The following is a 21366-nucleotide window of genomic DNA, read 5'->3' on the forward strand; positions in this document are numbered from 1 at the left end:
AGTGCACATGCACACACACACTCCCCCCCACCGCCATGCACACATCACCAGGCCCTCCAACTTGCAGATCTCTTAATGTCGGTGAGGTTCTCTCTTCCAGTTCTTGGACATAAAGCTCCTGACTCAGCCCCTGTAAACCTGAGTGCTGTGGGGATAGAGGTTTGTGACTGAAGTTGAGCATATTTTCATACATTCCTGATGCTTTCTTATGCAGTTTGACAAACCTCTGTTGTATTGTTCATCTTTTCGTAACTGATTTGTAGGTGTTCTTCCTAAATTTTCTAGGTTTTAATATTTTGTCAGTTATTTAACTCCATTTGCATATGGAATCTTTTATCATACCTCAATTTTAAATTTTTGTGTAAATTTACCAATTGTTTCTCTTTTCCCTCCTTTTTTTGAATTGGTAATATTTTACTAGTATTTAACTACATATTTTAAAAACCATATTTGATGTGACAAAGTTAAACTTAATAAAAAATTTTTACTTCTTGAAGATCTGACTTTAAATGTCACAACTTTAAATGTCTTGAAGATCTGACAACTTTGAATGTATTATCTTCATGCTTTTAAACAAAAAGGGAAATAAATTTAAAATCACACTTTAGATATCTCGTAGTCACATTTTAAACCTTTCTTAGTATTTGCCTAGATTTATAAAAAGTTTACTAAATGGAAGAAAATGGCAGAATGCCAGTGTGTTTACAATAGAGCAATAAACTTCAAGCAAATAAGAACATAAAACTCAAAGGAGGGGAAGGGATTAACATTTGTTTTCTCTGTCATTCAATCCCACAATTTTGCAATGTATGTGTTGTTATCCACAATTTACAGATGAACACACTGAGGCTCAAAAACATTAAATGACTTGGCCAAGGAATTTAGCTTTAAAGTTGGAATTTGAACTCAGGGCTCTTTGATTCTAAGCATGAGTATTTACCAGTATATCTCTTTGAACATCCAATTCATATGTCTCAAGTACCTACTAATGAAAAAAATTGCATTTGTATACAATACCTGCCAAGGTTGAGACATATGTGGAAGTGCCAAGCAGAATGCCTGGCACATAGCTATTATTCTTTTTATTGACTTTAAGCAAAAAAAAAACATAGGTAACAAGCAAATACTTTCTAGCCCTTTAAGAAATCTTATCTTGCTTTTAAACACCTATAATATCTTTGACAATGACATTCTGCTTAGTTTTTTTTTCTTTTTTGAATAGCAGGCCAATGTTCCTGTACAATTTGATTGAAAGGTGTCAAGTGGGAATAAAAAAAGATGTAGGGAAATATCATCCCTGAGATGCTGCTACTCCCACCATAAATCTCTTTGAGCACTTTCAGCTTCCATCCTGACAATTTGAATTTTGACTGTTAGTCCTCTGTGATATATTTAGAAAAACTGGCTGCAGAATATCTAGATCATTCTAAGGGCCTAAAGATTTTAGAACTCTTCATTTAGCTCACTGACAGTCATGGATGGTGTTGAGGAAAATTAAAGAATGTTGTATTCTTGAGTTCATTAAGGATGTGTGGTAGATTGAAAGAGAGCCTACATGGTTTACAGAAGGCAGAACCTTCACAAAAACCGAGAGGTATTTCAAGTTCACATTAAGTCCAGTGAAGCCCGATTATGCCAACAAGGCTGTTCTTTTGTTTACTACTCAACATGAAAGATGTGGATGAGTGAGAACAGTTGGCTGGAAAGGGCACTGAATGGGAAAAACACCTCCTGGTGGGACATAAACAGCTACCAGCATAAGACAAACAATCTCAGGCCCCATGAGGACTCTTGCATGATCTAACTTCTCTATGAATAGCATTTATACATTTGGAAACACATGAGGTTGAGTTTTGCCAAGAATGAATGTCTAAGTATACAAGTTAGATAATGGCAGCCATAGGACACCATTTTAGTCCAAAATAGTGTGTATTTATACACACAGTATAGTTGAGGAGAGTATTACACTTGAAAGTTTTGAAACAACCACTATTCAAAGTTCAAGGAAAATTCACTAAATCATTTTTTGAGATTTGGGGTTCATAAATCTTGTACCCTTCCCACTCTATAGTTCCTTGATGAGTTGAAGTTAGATTCAAGGAGGCAAAAAGGGACCCAATTATAATGTTAGTTTTATTAATGGTTAAACTGGATTGGAAGACATTGCTGGGCTTTAGTATCTCCTAAAATCGAGACTGCAGAATCCTGATTTTACCCAGGAATAGACAGAGAGGCTGGAGCTCCACAGCACACACCTGAATGGTCCTGGAGAAGAGGCAGTTAAGCCCAGACATGAGACAATATAAGTTTGAATATAGGTGGTCCATGCCACCACAAGAGTAGATGGCACTGTGCCCTCAGCCCTTCCTGTATTTTCATGCACACTAAGCTCTCATTACTCTCAGCAATCAAGAACAAAAGTATGTACACACACACACTCTGCTGTGCCATCAAGAGCAGGAAAAACAACTGCTTCTGTTGACCTACAGGTATATATTGTTGATTCTATGGAAATTCTATTTTCATTGTAAATACTTTCAGCTCCAGTGCAGGTTCCTAGCAAAAGTGTGTCACACAGAAAATCAACTGATTCGAAACATCTAGGGCTAAAAAGAACAATTTCAATCACAGTGGCAATAGCAGTAACAATAACAACAAAAACAAAGACAGTAAATTTTAATCTATCTTACGTTTATTATGGAAAATGAAATGGAAAAAATATGTAAAATTTTTTCAAGGTAAAACTAAGTTATCAGTTGAATTTCATTCATTCATCCATTCAGAAATTAAATCCAAAATGAAGGTGGAAGTGTATATAATTTCAGTCTTGATATATCAATATATAAATCATAAGATTTCATCTTTTTTTCTAGGAAATAAAATTGAATTAGTAGGTCAATTTCTGGAGGATGGGGGCTTTCTTAAATAAACCATTTTATGACCTTTGTATATAGATATCGTGAAGAGGTAATTTTAGATTCTAATATTGATACATTCATGAATGGAATTTCATTTTGGTCTTACTATTTCTTCAGTGATTTAACCCTATACTACACTTTAGGTCTCTCTCAGCTGAGTATTTACAAACATAAATGATTCTCACATTGATAGCTATAAATTTTTTGGGCGGCACTTAAATTAATACACATTTCCCAAAATACTTACATAAATTAATCTTGTGAACCACAGTAAATATTGACAAATATCAAGATTTCAGGTATGCTGTTCTTATAAACAAGTATGTTTTTAGTAGTTAAAAAACACAGCCAGCTATAGTTGTAACTGTAGTGTTCTTATGGTTGGTTAACCTTTTATTTTTATCTTAGATATAAAGATGGCACATTCATTCTCTGAAACACAAGTATGTATTAAATGATATCATTAACTTTCTACCAAGAAGAGGTTATTTTTGCACTTTGCCATGCAGAATTCTCTATTAATGGGAAATTCTGGTATTTCCATTCATATTTTCAAACTAATACCCAGTCAACGTAAGTTTTAGTGTCAAGGGATTGGAGTTAAATCACATTAGGTTTTAGGAACCAGATCAGACTTTTTTATTTTAATAGTGTACTTCCTTTTGGAAGAAGTGAGAGAAACTCAAACAATATCAATTCACAGATTGGAACTGCGATAAACTGAAAAATGTCCAGTGTTGATATCTGCAGGCTGATGACTGAGGTCTTATTATCAAGTCCGCACAGTATCATATTATCAACAATAGTAATTTATTTGAGTCCATCTTAAGGAACTCACAATTGCTCATATCCTGTTGTCCTACCAACATCATCTGTGTAATTAAAACGCATTTTTACTCTAGACTTCTCTTTGGTGTTGCTAAACATCGTTTTGCTGATCTCAAAAGACTGTCTACGGTTGTTTTCCACTTCCCGTGATTACACACTCTTGAAATCTAGGGAAATGTCTAAAAAAATGTAGGGCTTTTATCAGCCTGTGCAAATAAACACACTAATAAATGTACAAACAAGGTCTACAAAACATAATTGGTTTCCCCAGTGTTTGTCATTTTCAGATATAAAATTAGGTGCTTAAAGAAACAGCACTAAACCTTTGTAGCTGCTCAGGTACAGTCTGTGCCTCAGGAAGATGCTAACTACATTTTTGTGGCCCAGAGGAGCTTTCCTAATTTTCCAAATCTGCTACCAGGGACTAACACCATTTAATGGAGAGCATCTGAACCAATACTAATATATGTAAAACAGAATAGTCATAGAAAAATGCAGTTTTCAATGAGTTGTTTGTGATTTACTTAAGTCTACCAGTATGAATAAAATGCATTTATGTGTGCATACATATGTGGGTAAGCTATTTACAGTATGTTATATACACATTTCTTATGTGTAGAAAATGAAAATACACATTGAGTTAGCCCTTTTGAGGCTTTTGAACAACTGTTTCTTCTTCCTGCTTTCCTGTAGCTGCTTTGAGGATTTACATAATTCATACGAGGTATGTACACAATCATACCCATAGTATGTACATCCTAGTCACACACTTAACATGGAGAGGATGTGTGAGGAATGTAAATCATCCCAGTGGTCAATGAACTGACCTTACCTGTGACTAATGGCATGGTTAATTAGCGCTGGCATATTTAGTAACATGCCAAAGTACCGATTACTATATTCGGCCTTTGTGATAGTTATGTTATCTACTCTCGGAGATGATTTAAAAAAATCAACAGCCCTTTCTGATCTTCAAAGCCAAAAGGACTGTTACTGAATGCACACGCACGCTTTCGTTGGGTTCATTCACTTTTGTACATGTGCCTACCTTATGGCAGAACTTGGCCTTAAAATGGGAAACGGCATGTTATTTTTTTCTACACATAAAAATAGAAAACCAACCACTCACAGACCATACACACTTACAGAATGTATTGGCGTACCACAACCAGGTACAGTATTATGCACAACATTTTGTTCACAACATATTAGTACAGCAGAGATAAATACATTTAGAAATTTAGCAATTGTTAGTATATTTCTTTCTTGAGTTTTCAGGCCCCATTGACCTTTCTCCACCTCAGTAAAGGTATCTCAAGATGCCCTTAAAACAAGAATTAGTCTCTCCCCTCCTAGGGATTCAGGAGTATGACTATAATACTGTAATCTCCTGATTTATCAATATCATTTTAAGACATTATGAAAAACATTATGAAAAATAATTTACTCAAAGATGCAGTTAAAATAAATGCTAAGGGACCTAATCTAAAATCGTTAAGATACTGATAAACCCGAATAAGCTCTTTTTACTCATTCAACATAGTTTGCTTTATACATAGTCTTTACTTGATATTACAAGCAATGATATGAATCAGAAAAAAAATTGTGTAACTGCTGAAAAGTTTTTCTAAAGAACAATTTAATTTTTAAAGTAACAAAGAGTAATGCTAGCAGCAATATCAGAAAGCAAGCTATAATTTTCACCCCAGAAATAAGTGGATGACAGCCCCGCATCTTAAGAAATCAAAAGAGAAGTTAGCATTTCTCTCCCCTTTAATTCTCCTTAACACACTTAAATCACTAGGGTATCGTTCATCATAATTATCAGCATGCTGGTTGATCATCAGTACCTTTTCTTGAAGTGCAAATTATGTGACTTTTATTCCTACTGTTTTGCAGCCAGTGGAGTTGAGCTTTAACCAAAAAAGATACTTGATGAAGAAGTAGTATTTAGGAACGCCCATCTGGAACATCATTTTCTTTCCATAAGGCATTATTTGAGGCCCCTTTTGATATGAGTACTCAAGTTTTAGTTATTTTACATTTGGAAACCCATTTTTCATAGCTAAGGCTGGTAATCCTCCAGGCAGAGTTCACTGAATTGCTTTTCTACATGCAAGTGTCCAGGAAGAGTAATTACCATATGTTTAACTTCTCCATTTCAACAAAATTTCTGGTTGGAGCTGTCTTGAGTTTTAAGCTAGCAAGACTTCTGGACTCCTTTTCTGTATTGGCTGTTAACCCTGTCCCTAATAATGCTCACTGGTGCCGCACCTCTTCATGAAGCTCATAATCAAGCTTTTCCAGCAAGGAAGGAGAAATGATGCCGTTACTTATTTTATCCTGTGGGTTAGTCAGTCTTCATGGAGCAGACCGTAACTGTATAATGGTATGCCCACAGTAGATGCACTTGCTGGTATAACTGCCTCTTTTCGGCACATTATTGCTTGGCTTTGATTTCATAGTCAACAGTCTTTATTCTCGTGATTAGTATCTGAGATATCTGGGACTTAAAAAACACACACACCAAACTTGTAAATAACATCTTGTTGCACCATTCTGGCCTCCGCAGTCATTTCATCAAGGCCCATAGTTTTTTAAGTGTCCTTTAAAATGATCACCACTTTGATTAACTAAGAGCCAACAGTACTTTTTCAGGCTGTTTTGTTATTTCTATCTACACATATATACAGATGTATTGGATTTACTTAGAGAGGTTATTTGGTTGTGGCAAGTGAGTAGGTTAGCTGGTGAGTGTTCACAGTTAAAAGTAATTGTAATGACCTCTGGTTACTTGTGAGACAGAATTTTTCCATCGTCCTCCACTTCATTTATGTCCTTGGTCATTGCAAATCAAGTTTATTTGATTTTTGTAGCCAAGAAGAATTTTTTTTCCAAGACTAGGATAAAGTTCATTGAAATCTGTTTCAATATTTACAAGACTATATTTCCCCTTTTGCAAAAGTGTCTAAAATTTTCTAGACATCCTTAAGTCCATGTGTCTGCACAGATGATATTTATAATTACTCAGCCAGTTGCAGAATTTCATTAGGAAGGATGGACAGGAGATTCAGCATATCACTTGTTATTTGCCAAGTGGCAGCAGCTGACCAACATTTGGAGCGATTCAACCAAAAGGGCCTCATACAAGGAACATTGCTAACAGAAAACAAATGCTCAGATATGAATATAAAATAGTAAAAACTGAAGCAAATGTGGACAAGATTTCTGATTCACTACATAGACAAAACAGGGGTGGGGACAAGACGGTCAGCTCATTCATCCAAGATACTGCTGAGTTCACTGTATTATTATCACAAAGGGAAATTCACAGGCCTCATTTCTCAAACGCCATTTAGGACAAAGCAGGAGAGAGTCAACAGCAACATCTCCATGGCAGCACTGTAGATGACTGGGAAACCACACGGGTAGAGGCCCACAGAAGGCTACAAGTGCCCAATTTTCAGTAAAAACACATATACATATATGCAAACCTTATTCTAATGCATTGTTTTTCTTTACTGATTCTTAAAAAGCAGACAAGGGATGTGGTGAATTGTATGGTATGAGAAGTGGACAAATCTTTTAACGCTTGCACAATATGTTGAAGGAAGAGAAGGCAATTTTTTACATTGAGGCAGTAAAACAGTAACAGAGCAGACACAGCAAAAGCCAAAAATTTACATTAATAGCATACTCATATATATCCTCTGTAAACAAATTTTAAAGTCACATCATAGTATATTCTTCACGCGGTATATACAGGTATTCCTGGAATGATAGGAACTCCTCTTCAGCTCTCTATTTTAAGACGACAAGCTTAATCCTAGTAAGGACTTGGTTCCAAAATTCAAACTCTGTGGTATATGTTACACATGCATATTCAGTCTGATTTATTTAACTTTTGGTATTTAACCTAGAGCACGGAGAACACTGGTATCCAAAGTAATGAGTATCAGACAATTCTAAAGATTAAAAAATCAAATGATATTCAATATGGCTGAACTTGTCAAGGTAGGAAATCATACTCATCTATTTTATAAATATTTCATTTTGGATGCAAACAAAAAGGTTTCTAGTTAACTTTGACCTAACAAAATGTTCAACTTATGCCACAGATCCAAAACACATGGCGGCTAATTAGGATCTTATTATAAGTAGTTGGTCTGTGCATTAAACCAACAACCAAGAAAGACATAATTAGAAAAGCACTGAAGATAAACATATAACAGCGGAAGGGCTGACATTTGTCATCATAAAAATAGAAAAATCAATATTTAAATTAAAAAATCTAGTATTTACTGGGTAAGCTGGATAGCATCTCAACATTTTAAATGTTTCATTATCTTCCAGACACTGTGTTCCAACTCATCTTTCTTTACCACTGGTTCAATAAATATTTGTATTTATTTACTTAATAAAAGATTTTCTTCATTTATTTCAACAACTAAAATGCATTAAAAAGGAACAAAACATAACCAAAAGAAATTAAGGACAAAAACAAACAACTTTCAACCCAATGCATGCCGTGCAAGTAAGGAAAAGCTGAACACACTCAGAGTCTGCCATTAAAATGGTTTTCCAGCCTCTTCTGCTGAGTGAACCTGAGGAGTCATGAATGACGTACTGAGCGTCTATGCTGTGCCACAGCCCAAAGTTAAGGCAGATTTTCAAATCAAGGTTTTATTGTGAGAGTAAGTAGGTATCATAATGCAGAAACATGGTTGTCTTGAACAGGCTCCTATCTTATTTATCCATTTGATGTTTGGTTTCTGTTACTGTTTTTAAAAACTGTTCCTTCTATAAGGTTCAATAAGCAACAGAGCAAGAAAGCTTTTGTAATATTTTGTGACAGTCTCTAGACTATGGCAGAAGTAGAGACAAAAAATTAAAAATTAAAGATTCAGAAGTAAAGGTTAGTTCCAGCACCGAAGAAAAGCAGTTGGAGTGACCACCTCAAACATTACATTTTAATATGAGAGGCACAACTACAACACCAGATTTAGTTTTAATTAATTTAATTTAAAATTTAACGTGCAACAAATGCCTACAACTCGTTTAGGCCTGTGCCTCATTTAACTATTTATAAATCATGTGGTTACTCCAAACTCATGAAAATAAATATTATTACCAGATGCTGAATTCTTCCTTTCCTCCTGTTTTAATGCAGGGACAGCCTGTTCTAGCCACTTCGCACAGAGGATTACCTGGGGCCCGCCCAGCTGGAGTTGGCACTGTTGACAGCTGCCAGTGTGTACACAGGGTGTTCTCTGTGCATACACAGCGCGTATGCCAACGTGTGAGGGAGACAGCCAGTGAGCGAGAGACAGGAGTGAGGCTCCATCCTGGAAAAGGCATCTCCCACAGAAGTCACATGAACATTACTACAAATGGATATTTGTAGTTTTAGACCAAATCTCTAATCATTAATAGTAATTTCATTGCTAATTTGATGAGAATTTGTACTTTAGACAGCATTCTTAATAAGAAACTGAAAAATGTATCATGAAAAGATTCATTAGAAGCTCCAAGTACAACCACTGTCAAGTACCATTCTCAGGCCCTGAGAATGCTGTGACTGCCGTCTACTCATGCAGGCCACATGTAAAATCAATGACTGTTACAAATTTAGGTGTGTCCAGTGTAGCTTGTGGTGTTTAAGTTCAAGTATGATTTCCCCCAACATGTTCAGCATCAGCAAAAAAGAATTAAAAAAAAAAAAAGCCAACACGGAGATTTTTGAGTTCATGCAAAAATGGCATTTATGAGTCTCTGGAGAGAGAATACATGGCCATCTGTCTCACCTAGGCGAATGAGTTTAGAGAAGGCAAGCAGTGCCTCTTCAGCATCTAACAATTGGATTTTCTAAATGCAAGGTGGTGAGCAGTGATCTCCCTACAGTGAATCCAGGAGGGGAAGCCTTTCCAGGGCCCTAGCTCATTCCCCTCTCCCACATTACCCCAATTCTCAAGCCACTGCTGGTCATCTTAGCCTTAGCCTAGTGCCCTGCAAGACACTCATGGGCCCCATGGACAGGGTCCATATTTAGAGACAGGTGAGGGCTGAGCTCAAACAGGGGCCTATGACCTCAAGGACCAAAGCTCAAACTGCAATTTAGTAAAAGCCTTTTTTTTTTTTTTTTTAAATTGGGTTTGAAGGGTGAGATATGATGGTATTTCTTTTAAAATCAATAAATTTGCAGATGTTACCTTATTGGGATAGATAAGAAACTTAAGCAATTGTGTGATATTAGTCTGCATACAAAAACTGTCAGGGAGCTTGTGTTCTATTTGCTGTTGACTACATTTTCTATTAGAAGCTACTGAACCAAATCAAAAGAAAAATACAAACTGCATTTTGTTTACAGGAGTCTAAATGAAACACATTGTTTTTGTAACTCAGGAAGCTTTTCTTTTTTTTCAACAAAGAAGAGTGTTTATTAACTGGTTATTTATGATTCCTTACCAGAACCCTAACACTGTCGGTAGAATGTTTTTGGAGAACACCTATACAACATAAAATTTAGTATTATCAATAATTTGACGATTCTTTTCAAGAATTTAGCCACATGTACTTCCCCCAGGGTAAGGAAATATTAAGTTAACCTAGTCTGAATCACAGAGATGCACCTTGCCTTCGGTGCCGCAAAACCTGTATATATAAATTCATGTGTTATGTGGGCAGTATTAATATTCAAAAGCATAGCTAATTCTCCTAATACAACTTTCTTAAATTTATTAAGAGGTATAACAAGGTTTATAAAAATGATTATCTGTAGGTGCTTACAAATATTAATTCGTATTTGGCATTTTATGCATTTAAATGCTTTTTACTTCATGTCCTCTGGCCTAGGAATGAGTTAAATTTGTTTCAATTTTTTTTTTTTTTACATCCTAGTTCTTATCGGCTCCTTAAACTTTGCGTGGTAACGGCGTTCTTATTGCAACAGGACTAGAAAGGATACCGGTGGTGTTGCTAATAGTGTTTTTGGTATTTTTAACACGGAGCAGGGATTTCAATGGAAAATACCTCAGTGTGATACATTGAGACGGTGACACAAAATGACACACGCGTAATGGTAACGCTGGTTCTAGGAGCAACAACAGATGAGAAAACACAACCCAGCGAATCTTATTTCCTCTTAATGAAGGTCGTAAACTTGCAGCGACGCCTGCTTCCCTCGGGCTCCTTCCCGCTGCGATGGTATTTTACTTTCTGGAGCTTCCATCCAAGGGCCCAACAATTCGTCGTTGCGGTTTCCCGTCGCTAATACTCGCTTTTCCTTCCTGGTCTCTGGGGGCGACACGCAGCCAGCGCGGACGCGGAGGGACACCCGCGAGCCCCGCAGGCGCCCGCACAGGCCCCGCGCCCTTCAGTCTAGCACGGCGGACGGCGCGGGGCGCACGCAGCAGGCGGGGCGCCGCAGGCTCTGCAGCAGGGCCTGGAAGACGCCGTGCTGCCGGCCCTTGAGCTTTTTATTTGAAGACGTCTCGGAGGAAATGGATCTGCGGGCCTGGCTGCCTTGCGCTCGGACGGATTTCTCGTGCTCCCGGATCTGCCTCTGCAAGTGGTTCTGGATGGCGACGCCCAGGGACTCGGGGTCCAGGGACGCGCCGTACACCTCCCAGGTCATGCCCTGCTCGTCCCACACCACGTCCCGCACGCGCTTGGACGGCTTCAGCGGCAGCCGGGCCTCGGCGCCCAGCGGCTTCTTCTTCTCCCCGGGGGTGAGCCCCACCTGCGCCACGGCCGCGGTCACGTTCAGGTCCTTGAGGAACTCGCTGACGCGGCTGGCCCGGCGCGGGCTCGCCTTCACCGCGCGCGCCGGGGTCCTCTTGCCCGCGCCCGGGCTGGAGTCGCCCGCGGCGTCCGACGGCGGGCGCAGGCTGGCGGCCGCCTTGGCCGGCCCGCTCTCCTCTCCCGCGCCCTCCTGGCTGTTTCTCACCGGGGAGGGCGTGGGGCTGGCAGCCGGCCCTGGGCCTCCGCTTTCTGGAGACTTAGGGTTGAGCAGGAGGGCTCTGGGCTCCGCGCCCGCCGTGCCGTCGGGTTCCTGTTTTCCTATCCGGGGCGACGCAGGCTGCAGCTCTCCCGCGTCTGCTTTGTTAGTGGGACCCCAGCTCCCGGACTGGCCAGGCTTGCGGGCAGGGCCGCAGGAGTCGGAGGCTTTGCAGTCTGGGCCTGCGCCGTGGCCACCTGCGCTCTTCACTGCGCGCTCAGAGGGCTTGCTTTCGGACGTCCCCCATCCACGACCGCTTTCCTCTTGGCTTCCCGCGCCGGTAGAAGCCTGGTCCAGGGGGCTGGCTGTCAGGGAGCTAGAATGAGTACCTGAAAGCTGTCTGGAGGTGGGCTCCACCCTCGCGGGGGTCATTCCTGCTGACCCCCCATCTCCCGTGCAGGAATCCTGAGCAGTGATGGATGAGGTATTGAGGACCTCACCGGGGAGGCTCGCCAATTTACTACCCCCCTGGGAAGCTGCCTGGATGTGCACCTCTGGCATGATGCCAGGGCACTGCCTCAACTCCTGGGGGGCTAGGGTGTTGACTGACAGCTCCAAAGTGTGGCTCCCGCTGCCGTGGCAAAGGACACGCAGCTGCTCTTGTTCCAAACGCTCAGGGGCAGGGGTTTCCTTTAAGAATGCAGTGAGGATGCTGGGGCTGGTGGAGACAGATCTGCTCTCAACACTCGCCACGGCCTGCACCTCAGCATCTTGCTGAGCCCTGTTGGGAACGCCCTGGATCTCCTTTTCAGCTTGGTTGGTCATGGTACTCGCCTCCCTGAACCTTGACGCCTGACGCTGTGCTGGTGGCAGCGCCTTCTCTGGGTCTGGAGGAAACGCCAAACCTTCGCGAGTGAGGTGGGATGGTTGAGGTGTCACAGAACTCACGGCCTGGGTGGGTGAGGTGGTGGCAGAGGGCTGTTTGCTCCCTGAACATCCGTCTTCTCCTGCTGGAGATGCACAGGACCTCGTCTTGGAGTCATGAAAGGCCCCCTGCCTTTCCCCTTGAGGCCCGCCCGCGGGAGAGGAGGCATGGCTGAGCATCCCGCCAGCTGCGTCTGCATTTTGCACCATTCCCTGGACTGTTTCTTGAGAAGGAAAGTCACAGGGCGCTTGATCTTCACTGCTGCTACAAGTGCCTCCCACAGGACAACTCGACTTCTCCGGCTGCTCTCCCTCTGAGGGTCTCTGTGATTCCCGCAGGGTATCTTCAGATCTTGGTGAGGCGCTGGCGTTGGGCTGGTCACCTGGGATGGCCTGGTGGGTGTGTTGACTGGGTGGCGCGGTACATGCTGTGTGTAGAAGATCCTTACCTGCTGCAGAGCACGGGGCTGGTGCTGTGGGCTTGCTGTTTCCTGGCAGCTGGGAATGGCCAGGGGAGTTGAGTGTGGGAGATGCTTTTGCCACCTCATTGAAGATGCCAGGAGAAGACATGTCTGGCTGGGTGGCCTCATGCTCACAGGCCTGCATCAGGGCCTCGGAAGCTGCCCTGGGGCTGAGGTCTGGTTCCGTAGGCTTGCCGGAAAGGCCATTGGTGTTCTTGCACAGGAGGGCTGGTCGAGGCTGAGGTGAGGTAGCCTGTACCTCTCCTAGATCCTCTTTTCCAGAAGCTGTGATCAGGGAAGTTTTAGCTGACCTTAGAGGGTCAGGTACAGTCCCCATGGAATTTCTCTTCAGGAAAACCTCAGAGCTCTCCCCTGAGCAATGCTCCCACTGGAAAGCGGTCGTAGCTCAGAGGGAAGACACAGTCGGGATGATTCCTCTGAAGGACCGATCTGCGAATCAAGGAAACAGTACCGTTAATATGACACAGCTTTTAAGAACTGAAAATACACCTGTCATTTGTATAAGATCTCATAGGTGCATTAACTCTTTTCTCCCCAAATCTGTTCATATAAAACTACATAGATCTTGGAAAGTAAAATTTTGGAAAAAACATTTTAACTATGCAGTTATTATTTTGATATATTAGTTTCCTTTTGTGTTCCACTGCTGTCTAGCAAATAGGTTTTTAATGTATTTACTTAAGCATTTGAAAACTACCTTAAAAGTCATTTGTGTAATCTGATTAACCGGATATCAGAAAATCCTGTAAAGTGACTGTGATCAAATCAATAAGTATTGAAATGGGCCTAAACAGACATGAGAAATAGAATATCTAGAAATAGATCCATATATAAATGAGGATTTGATATATAACAAGAGAGGCATTTCAATTTAGTGGCAAAAGGATGGATTACTTAATATAAGGGACTGGAAAACTATTTATTCATCTGGAAGAAAAGAAAACTAGGTCTTTATCTTATACTAATTCAAAAGATAAATCCTAGATGGATTTAATGGATTAAAGATTAAAACATAACATAAATGAAAAACAAAACGTTAAATAAATAAATAAATTTCCTGTAAGAGGATCTAGGAACCATAAACATAATCTAGGAACAAGGAGGGTAAGTTTCCTTTGGAAAGGCAGAAAATACAGAAACTATAAAAAAAACATAAACATAGGTGTCTAAATAAAATTCAAAATTTTGCATGTCAAAAGGTACCATAAACAAATACATCAGATTTGAAAAAAAAATGTCTGCAACTCTAGAAGACAGGCAAAAATATCTATAATACAGTAGAATCTCTTAAAAATTTATAAGGAGACAAAATAACTCATTGCAAAAATGGATAAAAATATGAAAACGCAATTTGCAAGACAGGAAATCCAGCAACCAGCAAGCTTATGAAAAGATGATCACATTCATTTGTAGTAGAAGAAATGCAAAGAAGTAACAATTAGATTTTACTTTATACCCATTGCACTTGGAAAAGTTTTCAAAAACAGTTGTAACACTCTAGCCGGGGGAGACCTAGCTAAAGAAAGCATTTTTATTAATTGTAGGTATAAATGTGTATTGTTACAACTTTCTTAGGGAAGCAGTTTAGTTTTTATAACTAAAAATACACATATCCATGGCCTAGTAATCCCAATAGAAACAAAATACCAGCATATATATATATTTAGGTACAAGCATGTTTACTGAAGTACTATTTGTAGAGGCAAAAACTGGAAACAAACTGATCTCCACGAGTGGGGGCTAGTAAAAATAATCATAACATATCTCTACTGTAGAGCATTATGCAACCATTACAAGAAACCATCGTCCTGGCTGGTGTGGCTCACTTGGTTGGAGTGTTGTCCGGTACACGGAAAGGTTAGGGTTTGGTCCCCAGTCCTTGTAAGTATGGGAGGCTATTGATCGATGTTTCTCTCTCCCATCAGTGTTTCTCTCTCTCTCTCCCTCTCTCTCTCAAATCAATAAAAACATATCCTTGGGTAGGGATAAAAAAAAGAATTAAAGCTAAAAAAACAAAACACCATTAATTAGGCTATAACTTTTCACTTGAGAAAGATTTCCCCAAAGTATGGTTGTGTGAGAAAAGCAAGGTACAGAAAAGAGTAGACAGGTTTTTATTTTTGTAAAGCAATGTATGTGCTGTGTGTATGTGTGTGTGTACAGATATGTTTGTATATGATCATATAAATTTTAAAAATATTTAGAAGACATATTAGGTGTTGAATGGAGGAAGTGTGATGAGTTAGAGACAGGGAAAGAGATGGAGGTACCCAATAGTGGGAAAATACTAAATTTTAAGAAGTATATCTATGGGGAGGGGGTGGGAGCTGGGTGGAGGGGATCAATGGGGGGAAAATGGGACATCTATAATACTTTCAACAATAAAGATAAATTTTAAAAAGGTATATTTAAAAATTATTTGCGTGCCTTTATGTAGAAATGTTTTTAAGAAAGGGCTAACCAGGTGATGCGAGTAAAGCAATGGTTCAGAAATTAGTGGATGGTTGTGTTTTGGTATTACCTCTATTTCTCATAGACTCTGTGACCTCATGCTAATCACTGAACCTTTCCAGACCCCTAACTGTCATTGGCAGAATGAATTATATGATTTCAAAGGACCCTTCTTGTTCCTAAATTCAAGGATCTTACATATTTGCCTGGGATGGGTAATAAATCAAATAACACAGTCTTAACTCAGGCTATAAAGGGTCATAAATAAGGCAAAGGCAAATTTGGTTGGGCCCAGATTTTGAAAATACATAATTTTATCTTTTGGTTCAATGTTACTTAGCTGATCTATAATCACATGAAATCTAACAATGACTCCAACTTATCTTCTCCCCTAAATTGGCTCTTCCTTTTAACTTCATTATTAATGATAATGGGTTGAATATTTTCCCATCTTTGGTTCTGACTGCTTTCTGCTCATTCAGACCACTTCCTGGGTTTATATTCCATTTCTTCCTTACTGCAGTTCTCTGTTGCATTCACTTGTTGTGCTCCAAGCACATCTTTCCCTCTCCTGTTCTGTCTTTATTATACCTTTTCTCCCACTCCCTGCCCTCTGCATCATGAAAAAGCTTATTCATTCTTCATGGTCCCACTTAAACCCCACTTACTTTCTGAAGGCCTCTAAAGCCTTCAAGTCATAAAATCTCCTTTTTAAAAAAAAAATCCTACAGCCATGGTCATCTGTGCCCTTTGTATTATGCTTTTTATGCAGTTTTTATACTGTTGTTACCTGTATAAATGCCTCATTTATCCAAAAATACTTCAAGCCCCTGGAGGGCAGGGGACAAGCTTATTGATTCTTTTGGGTTCGCAGGACACAGTGCGGGATCTTATGCATTAAAAGATATTAATTGATCCCATTTCCCTCCAAAATGGCCACTATTAATGCCCTACCAAACTTCAAAATAATAGGAAATTTAAACCTATGGCATGAGATATAAATGAAAACACAATAAAAAAGAGTGCTGTGTTTGGAAGTAATAAAACAGTCGTATCTTATTGATTCAACTTTAAGTATCTGTAATCTTGGTTTAGACAATTAAAAATAAGTCTGTTAGATACCTGCTACCAAAAAATTAGTCTCATAAAGCCAGGAATACAGAATGCCTCTTATGTCAAGAAGCCTGGCTTACCAAGAGGACTATAACTTTGAATAGCTCAAAGTTCAGCAACTGAAAGTTGGAAGACTTAGGAAAAGATGAGGGACTTCATAAAACTCTCAGTCCCTGCGCTTACTTCCACTGCCCACAGATAGCTAATGTGCTCATTTGACTTTGAAAGGGTGTTTTCCTTTGTTTGCTTTGTTAATAGAGGTTAATCTATCCATCAATTAAAGAATCAAGAAGAAAAGTTCAGGTTGCTTGCCTAACGACTGTAATTAAGAATCTCTTGCTATATGAGTAGATAGGAAGGCAACACCACTAAATAACACAGATGCTAATGGAATTGTCACAGCATCTCCATGAGCCCAGGAGAGACTAAGTTCTGAGACAATCTTCGCCCCAAATCCCTCTACCTCCTTGCCCCTACCCTGAGCATTTCTCCCTCCCCTCATCAATCAAATGGCTGAAATCTTTAGTCTCCAATAGGTGAGACACATAAGACATTTAAAAAGTGTAATTACTCCGTGGTTTGGAGTGAGAATATGCCTTTAAAGTCAACCAGAGTAAAAAAATCCAATCAGAGTCCATTATAAGATTTAACCTCTAAAAATTTATATGTTGCAAACAGGTGGCCCACATACTGACTGAATCCTCCTGCAGGTAGGTGTGTGTGTGTGTGTGTGTGTGTGTGTGTGTGTGTGTGTGCCCTGCATCCCCTCTTTTCCCCTCCCCTCCCTTCCCCTCCCCTCCCTTCCTCCTTTCTTTTCTTCCTTTGTCTTTTTGAATTAAAGAGAACTTTCATAAAAATCCAGATTTCTCCCTGCTTCTCTTAAAAAACTTGGAAGGCATACATTTCCAGAAAGCAACACTAGATGGTGCTGATAAGGACTGTTCCCCTTGATGGCAGGGACTCTCCAGGTGGCCCATTCCCCACCTGCACCGTTTCACTCCATCTTACATACCTGGGCTCCTGTGGGCAGCTGAGTTTAAGAGCTTTGGTCTAAAGCACTGACAGGATTCCCAGCTTAATTTTTAGTCCCTTGAAGGCAGTTTGGAATTGCATTTAAGAACTTGGAAGCAGGGGCCAGAATCTCTGGATTAGAGTATCAGTCCACAGCCTAACTCTAGCTCTATGTGTTTGGGCGAATAACCTCTCAGAGCCCCTGTTTAGTCTATAAATTGAGGACAATATTAGACAATATTAATAAGACTGCCTCACTGGGATGTTGTAAGAAACAGATTTAGCATTTAGAACAGTGTTTTGCCATATATTAAGCACCTTATAAGTGTTAGCCTCTTTAAAAACCTCAGTATATAAGCATTGATCTGTGTTAAAAAAAAAATTACTCTTACCCTTGTTAAAACAGTAAGGAAGACTTTAGTTAGGACTATTGCAATAGGTGTCAAGATGACCTCAGGAGGTGAATGTGTTTAGTATTTCATTTTATGGCAGACTATATTTTTTAACTAATCCTCCATTTGGGCATTTAAGTTATTGTTAAATTTTCACGACTTTATATTCTCATAACTGAACTGTTGTACTAAGGCATATTCAATTCTTTAAGATGAGAAATTTATCAGATATTTAAACTGTTTTGAACAGAATATCAAAGAGATATATAAACTTCCATGTTCATTGCAGCACTATTCACAATAGCAAAGCCATGGGAATAACCTAACTGCCTATGAACAGATGAATGGATAAAGAAAATACAATATATACACACAATGGGATATTATTCAGCCATGAGGAAGAAGGAATTCCTGCCCTTTGAGACAACATGGATGGACCTTGAGGACATTATGCTGCATGAGATAAGTCAAACAAAGATAAATACTCTATAATATCACTTCTATGTGGAATCTAAAAAAGCCAAACTCATAAAAACAGTAAAATGGTAGTTACAGGGGGTTGGGGTTGAGGGGATAGGACAGAAGAAGTTTAAGGGTACAAATGGCAACAAGCAATAAATAAGTCCTAGAGGTTTAATGCACAGTACAGTAAAATTAGGCAACAATATTGTATTATAATCATCAGACTTGCTAAGAGACTAGAACTTAATTATTCCAACCACTAAAAAATAAAAAAATAAAAAATTATGTGATATTTGTTATAGAGGTACTAAGTATCACTGCAATGGAAATCATATTACAATATGTAAATGTAACAAATTAACATGTTGTATACCTTAAATTTATACAATATTATATGCTAAATATATTTCAATTAAAAAAAAAGAAAAAAAGAGCCCTGACTGGTGTGGCTCAGTTCGCTGAACACTGTCCCATGCGCTGAAAGGCTGTCGGTTTGATTCGGGTTAGGGTGCATGCCCAGGTTGCAGGCTTGATTCCTGGCCGGGGTGCAGGCAGGAGGCAGCCAATTAATGTTACTCTTTCATGTCGATGTTTCTCTCTCTCTCTCTCTCTCTCTCTCTCTCTCCCCCCCTTCCTCTCTCTCTAAAATAAATAAAAACATATTAAAAAAGAATAAAAAATTGGAAAAAAAATGACTATCACAGGAAGGGAGAAAGATCAGGCTTAAATCCAAATACAACAAGAACAAGTGGGGATTTATAACCAAGGAGCAGGTTCAGGGTGGGGGTCAGTGGATGGAAAATTACTAAAAGGGGACATCAAGTGTAGAGGAATTCTTGCTAAACCACTCGATAGGGTTTTTGCTAAAGGCCGGCCAGGTGATCAACTGTCACCTGGGGGGTTGGGGGGTTGGTTGGATATTGAGGGTGATCAAACATCAGGGGTGGGAGGATCCTCTCTAACTGGCTTAGTAAGACTCTTGCTAAAACTGGACTCTGCCAGGACAGACAGGGAAGCTGAAGATTACTGTTTAGTGCAGAAGAGAGCTCAGAGGAGCCTGACTAAAGTTTGGTCGAATGGGAGTCTCTGTCATCTGCACTAGCAAATATGGACTTCCTTATAAGACGGGGCATTAATGAATTCTTTCTGAATTGGTCACAGAGTGAGTTTGTCTTTAAGTCTGATGGCAAATGGACTCTTGATATCAGGGCCCTTTGGTGCTCCTGCCCTTAAAATCATAAGCAAAGATTTAAAGCCTTGTCCTGACAATGCAGCAAGCCTGCAAGGTAAACAACAACCACCTTCTACAGGGAAGGAAACTGAGGCCCAGACATTAAGTAACCTACTCAAGGCTGAATTCCTATAATTCCTGTTGATCTCAATTCTAATGAATGCTAATGCCTCGCTCCTTCTGTGCTGCTTCTGTATTATCTGTAACTCTGCAAAGAAAATGGAAAGACAATGTAAACATACAGGGGTGGGCAAAAGTAGGTTTACAGTTGTGAATACACGAAATGCAGTTTATTCTTGTATTGTTATTTGTTAATTATCTTCAGAGGAGAGGGAGCCTTCTTTTTGTAGGAGCTTTTCAACTCAGGGGCAGCCCGGATGACATTAGCACCACATACAATGACATTCACAACTGGTCACTTTATGAAAGGCCTGGCTTGTTGAAGGCTGACACCACCACAGCTCATTCTGAAAAGAGTGGGTTCCACTACTATGCCACACTGCTTATTTTCATAACAGGCACCCACACTTAATAAGACAGGCAGCAGGGAATCTCACCCCTTTGTGACTTTCGCCAAAGCTGCTCTGCTGGGAAGAACATTGGACAGAAGGACCAGACAGAGGCTTGGCAGTTCTGAACCACCGGGATGCCGATACGCTGCAGGTCATGGCAGTAATCCCGTGGGCGGCAATTACCTCTGCCCGCTTCAGGACTGCTGCCTCGCTAGAACAAGGGCTCCAGGATGTCACTGTACCCCTTTAGTGACATTAGGCAAATGTTACAGGCACCTAGGTGAGCACCTCTGTCTCCAGCCATATGATGGCAGCTTTTAGCCTTCAGATGGTTGGTGCAAAGACCCTTAGAGAACAGTGAGGCAAGATAAGAGACTATCAAAAAATGTCATCTGCCATCCTATTTTATTCTATTTTATTTGCTCCCTTTAACTGGGAACCGCTGCCTACATCATCTGCATTCTGAACCCAGCAGGCCCTGTCAGTGCACAGCTTTAAGGAAAGGCTGATTCAATCCCAGGAAGCACCCACAGGCTACGAAAAGCAGTTCCTTCTTTCTTTAAAAAAAAAATCACAACCTCACACTAATAGCTGCCTCAAATGCACTTTTCAAAGGTATTAGCAGAGAAATTGGTCCTTCCCTTCGATTTGTGAATTGTGTCTAAAGCAAATCAGAATGGCTGAAGGGAAAGGAAGGCTGCTTCGCTGAGCGCCAGTAGCAGTGTCCTGTGGACTTTCCATTGTAACGGTTACTCTAATAAGGGCTCGTGAGAAATGAGCGGCCCCCTTCTCCCCATCCAGTTCTACTTTCGTTCAACACTGTTCTAGAAAAATGAATGCATAGCTTGTTATCTCATTGAATTCCATTGTAAGCAGGACTGGACACAAACCAAGAAGCAAAAAAGGGCTTTAAGAAGCATCAAGACCCCAAATATATGCTCCCTCTTTTGTCAAATGCAATTTGAACAGACGGCTTCTAAATTCACAACAGATTGGAATCATATGGTACAGCAAGTGCTTATTTCCTGCTTTCTAGATTCCAGACACTGCTCTCTATGTGAATTTATTAACTCCTCAGAAGAACTCTATGAGGATGTACCTGTTTA

The 21366-nt window shown here is 40.0% G+C and overlaps 1 protein-coding gene across 6 annotated transcripts in view; it reads right to left on the reverse strand.

The window, feature by feature from the left end:
- Positions 1-1222: 1222 nt before the first annotated feature.
- The window catches only part of GPRIN3 (GPRIN family member 3), a 70977-nt gene continuing 50833 nt past the window's right edge, over positions 1223-21366 (reverse strand). For all 6 annotated transcript variants that reach the window (XM_081148099.1, XM_081148098.1, XM_081148101.1 and 3 more), the window contains one exon: positions 1223-13517. In XM_081148099.1, the coding sequence (XP_081004225.1) occupies positions 11119-13404 (2286 nt within the window). In that variant the 5' untranslated portion in view covers positions 13405-13517 and the 3' untranslated portion in view covers positions 1223-11118. The remainder of the gene's footprint in view (positions 13518-21366) is intronic.

Source organism: Miniopterus schreibersii (assembly GCF_964146895.1).
Source record: "Miniopterus schreibersii genome assembly, chromosome: 1".
In the NCBI taxonomy this organism is placed as follows: domain Eukaryota; kingdom Metazoa; phylum Chordata; class Mammalia; order Chiroptera; family Miniopteridae; genus Miniopterus; species Miniopterus schreibersii.